The sequence below is a fragment of the Sinocyclocheilus grahami genome, unplaced genomic scaffold (genome assembly GCF_001515645.1).
Source record: "Sinocyclocheilus grahami isolate Dianchi unplaced genomic scaffold, SAMN03320097.WGS_v1.1 scaffold2953.1, whole genome shotgun sequence".
Classification (NCBI taxonomy): Eukaryota; Metazoa; Chordata; class Actinopteri; order Cypriniformes; family Cyprinidae; genus Sinocyclocheilus; species Sinocyclocheilus grahami.
In genome coordinates, this window is record NW_015508126.1 from 20,123 (window position 1) to 21,140 (window position 1,018).

A 1,018-nucleotide genomic window follows, 5' to 3' on the forward strand; every position below is an offset into this window, starting at 1 on the left:
AGAAAGAAGAACAAGTAGGAGGAGGAACAAGTAGGAGAAGAACAATGGTTGAAGGAGAACTAGAAGATCGAAAAGGACAAAGAAGATGGAGGAGGAGCAGGAGAAAGGGAAGAACAAACATGAGAAGGAAAGATCAAGGAGGAAGAAGAGGAGGAGGAGGAGAACAAGGGTTGAAGAAAAGCCAAAAATGTATAAGGTTAGGGTGAAGGAGGAGAAAGAAAAGGAGAAGGAGAAAGGTGGTTTGCTGGTCTTTACACAAGATTTGTTTGATAGTTTTAGAAGGGTTTTGGGCTAATCAGGGTGAGAGACGAACTAAACTAGAGTAAACCAACCAAAGCGTCTTAAACCACAAAAGCAGTTTTGTTTTCAGCTGAGAGAAGTTCAGTTATTTTACCTGGAGCAGCACATGCATCTATACAAGAAGCTTCATCAGATCCATCGGGACAGTCTCTTCTGCCATCACACAGCTGAGCCTGAGACACACATACGGACGTTCCCGGACACAGTACTGAGGGGCTCTTACAGCTTGTCTGAGCTGGTCTGGAAACAGCTGTCACAAAACATGGAGCAGGTGGAATCTTATAAGGTTATTTAAAGTTTTGGGTAATATTTAATTCTTCCACCAGACAATGTATATGGAAAGTGGAGCATAACACTGATATTGAGTTAATGTTGGAAAGTAACGAGCAACTACTGATTGACTAGTAAAGTCACACTTTTGAAGTTTGGTCCACTCCCACTGTAGTCCATTTTGGTTTAGACCAAAGATCCAAAGGTGGCTAAATCAGGGATCCAAGTGAGGACTGACTAGAGGTGGGCTGAGGAGGCTGTTAAGGAGGCAGAATAAAGGCTGTGAAACAGGAGGCAGGTGAAAGTGGGCCGAGGAGTCCATAGGGGTGGTGAAAGGAAGGGCGTGGGCCATCAGCAGGGGAAAAAAAAAAAAAAAAATTTTTAAACCCTGTAAACAGCCAACGGACGTAACTTAGAATGGGAGATGGATCGGTTTGTGAAAGGGAAG

At 43.6% G+C, this 1,018-nt stretch overlaps 1 protein-coding gene across 1 annotated transcript in view; it reads right to left on the minus strand.

The window, feature by feature from the left end:
• Positions 1–1,018, minus strand: part of LOC107575853 (low-density lipoprotein receptor-like) — a gene marked incomplete at its 3' end in the record, with an annotated part of 22,809 nt that overhangs the window by 20,114 nt on the left and 1,677 nt on the right. The window contains exon 2 of the mRNA XM_016262176.1: positions 395–550. Within this exon, the coding sequence (XP_016117662.1) occupies positions 395–550 (156 nt within the window). The remainder of the gene's footprint in view (positions 1–394; positions 551–1,018) is intronic.